General features: G+C 34.5%; 1 protein-coding gene across 1 annotated transcript in view; it reads right to left on the reverse strand.

Moving 5' to 3' along the window:
* LOC145778623 (uncharacterized) overlaps positions 1–353 on the reverse strand; it is a 9454-nt gene extending 9101 nt beyond the window's left edge. The window contains exon 1 of the mRNA XM_082590152.1: positions 272–353. Coding sequence (XP_082446278.1) covers positions 272–308 — 37 coding nt within the window. The 5' untranslated portion in view covers positions 309–353. The remainder of the gene's footprint in view (positions 1–271) is intronic.
* Between the last annotated feature and the right edge of the window lie 618 nt (positions 354–971).

Genomic DNA, 971 nt, shown 5'->3' on the forward strand with positions numbered 1-971 from the left:
TAAGACTTTAAAGTTTTTTCAAAATAATATTGTAAAAAAACAAACCTACAATATAATTCAAACAGCTTTATTGCAAGATTAGTTATTTCCATGAACGTAATCTACGCTTGAGAAGATATGCTAAAGATTTTCAACAAGCAAATTTCACTCTTTTTACTTTTCACTCTTTTTAAATTTCACTCTATTCGATCAACGTCTGCAGACATTACATCAATGTTTAAAAGAATGATGCATCTTTCCTCGTCATGATTCTTCGAGTAAATAAACGTACCTGTTGCATTTAAGTCAGTGGAATTCATTCGGATCATTATTGGCTCTTCCACTTTGCCATTTTCTCCTGCAACCACTCGTTTTTCTCTTATAGCTTTCTCAAAAACTGTAAAAAATTGATGTTAAATGTAAAGTGTAATCTGGCGGATTTTTAATGTTGTTTAAATGCAAAATAAGGAAGCGCAATGTGTTGTTTCATCAACTACTGCATTACTGTCAGATATTCATTGCTGAAAAGGTTGTGAGAATGTGACAGTATGACATCAACGATAAGTTTCTAACAAAACTGACAAATACTTCAAGTTTAAGAGTTATGCGGTTTTGATTCTGTGCAATTTTGTAATTAAAACTAAAGAAAAAACTAAAACTGTTTTGCTAAAGTCATTGTTTTACTACAATTTAAGGATGCATAGTAAATAATCACATTGTGATACCAGCGAAGTACACAGCTATAAAATGTCTGTTCGTGTAGGCCAGGGGTTACCAAATGGCGACCCGCCACGCTGTATCGCTGCGGCCCGCGGAAGATATTAGCGTACAGCCGTACAAGTATAACCAAAAATACTTTTGTTGAGGGAGTTAAAGAGCACGAAGGCAAAAAATACTTTCCTGGAAGCATATTTTTGCATTGCATACGATTCCACCGACCGACCAATCAGATTATAGTTCTAGGTGGGGGTTGCTTAAAATTATTCCAATGC

Source organism: Aplidium turbinatum, chromosome 10, assembly GCF_918807975.1.
Source record: "Aplidium turbinatum chromosome 10, kaAplTurb1.1, whole genome shotgun sequence".
Taxonomy (NCBI): domain Eukaryota; kingdom Metazoa; phylum Chordata; class Ascidiacea; order Aplousobranchia; family Polyclinidae; genus Aplidium; species Aplidium turbinatum.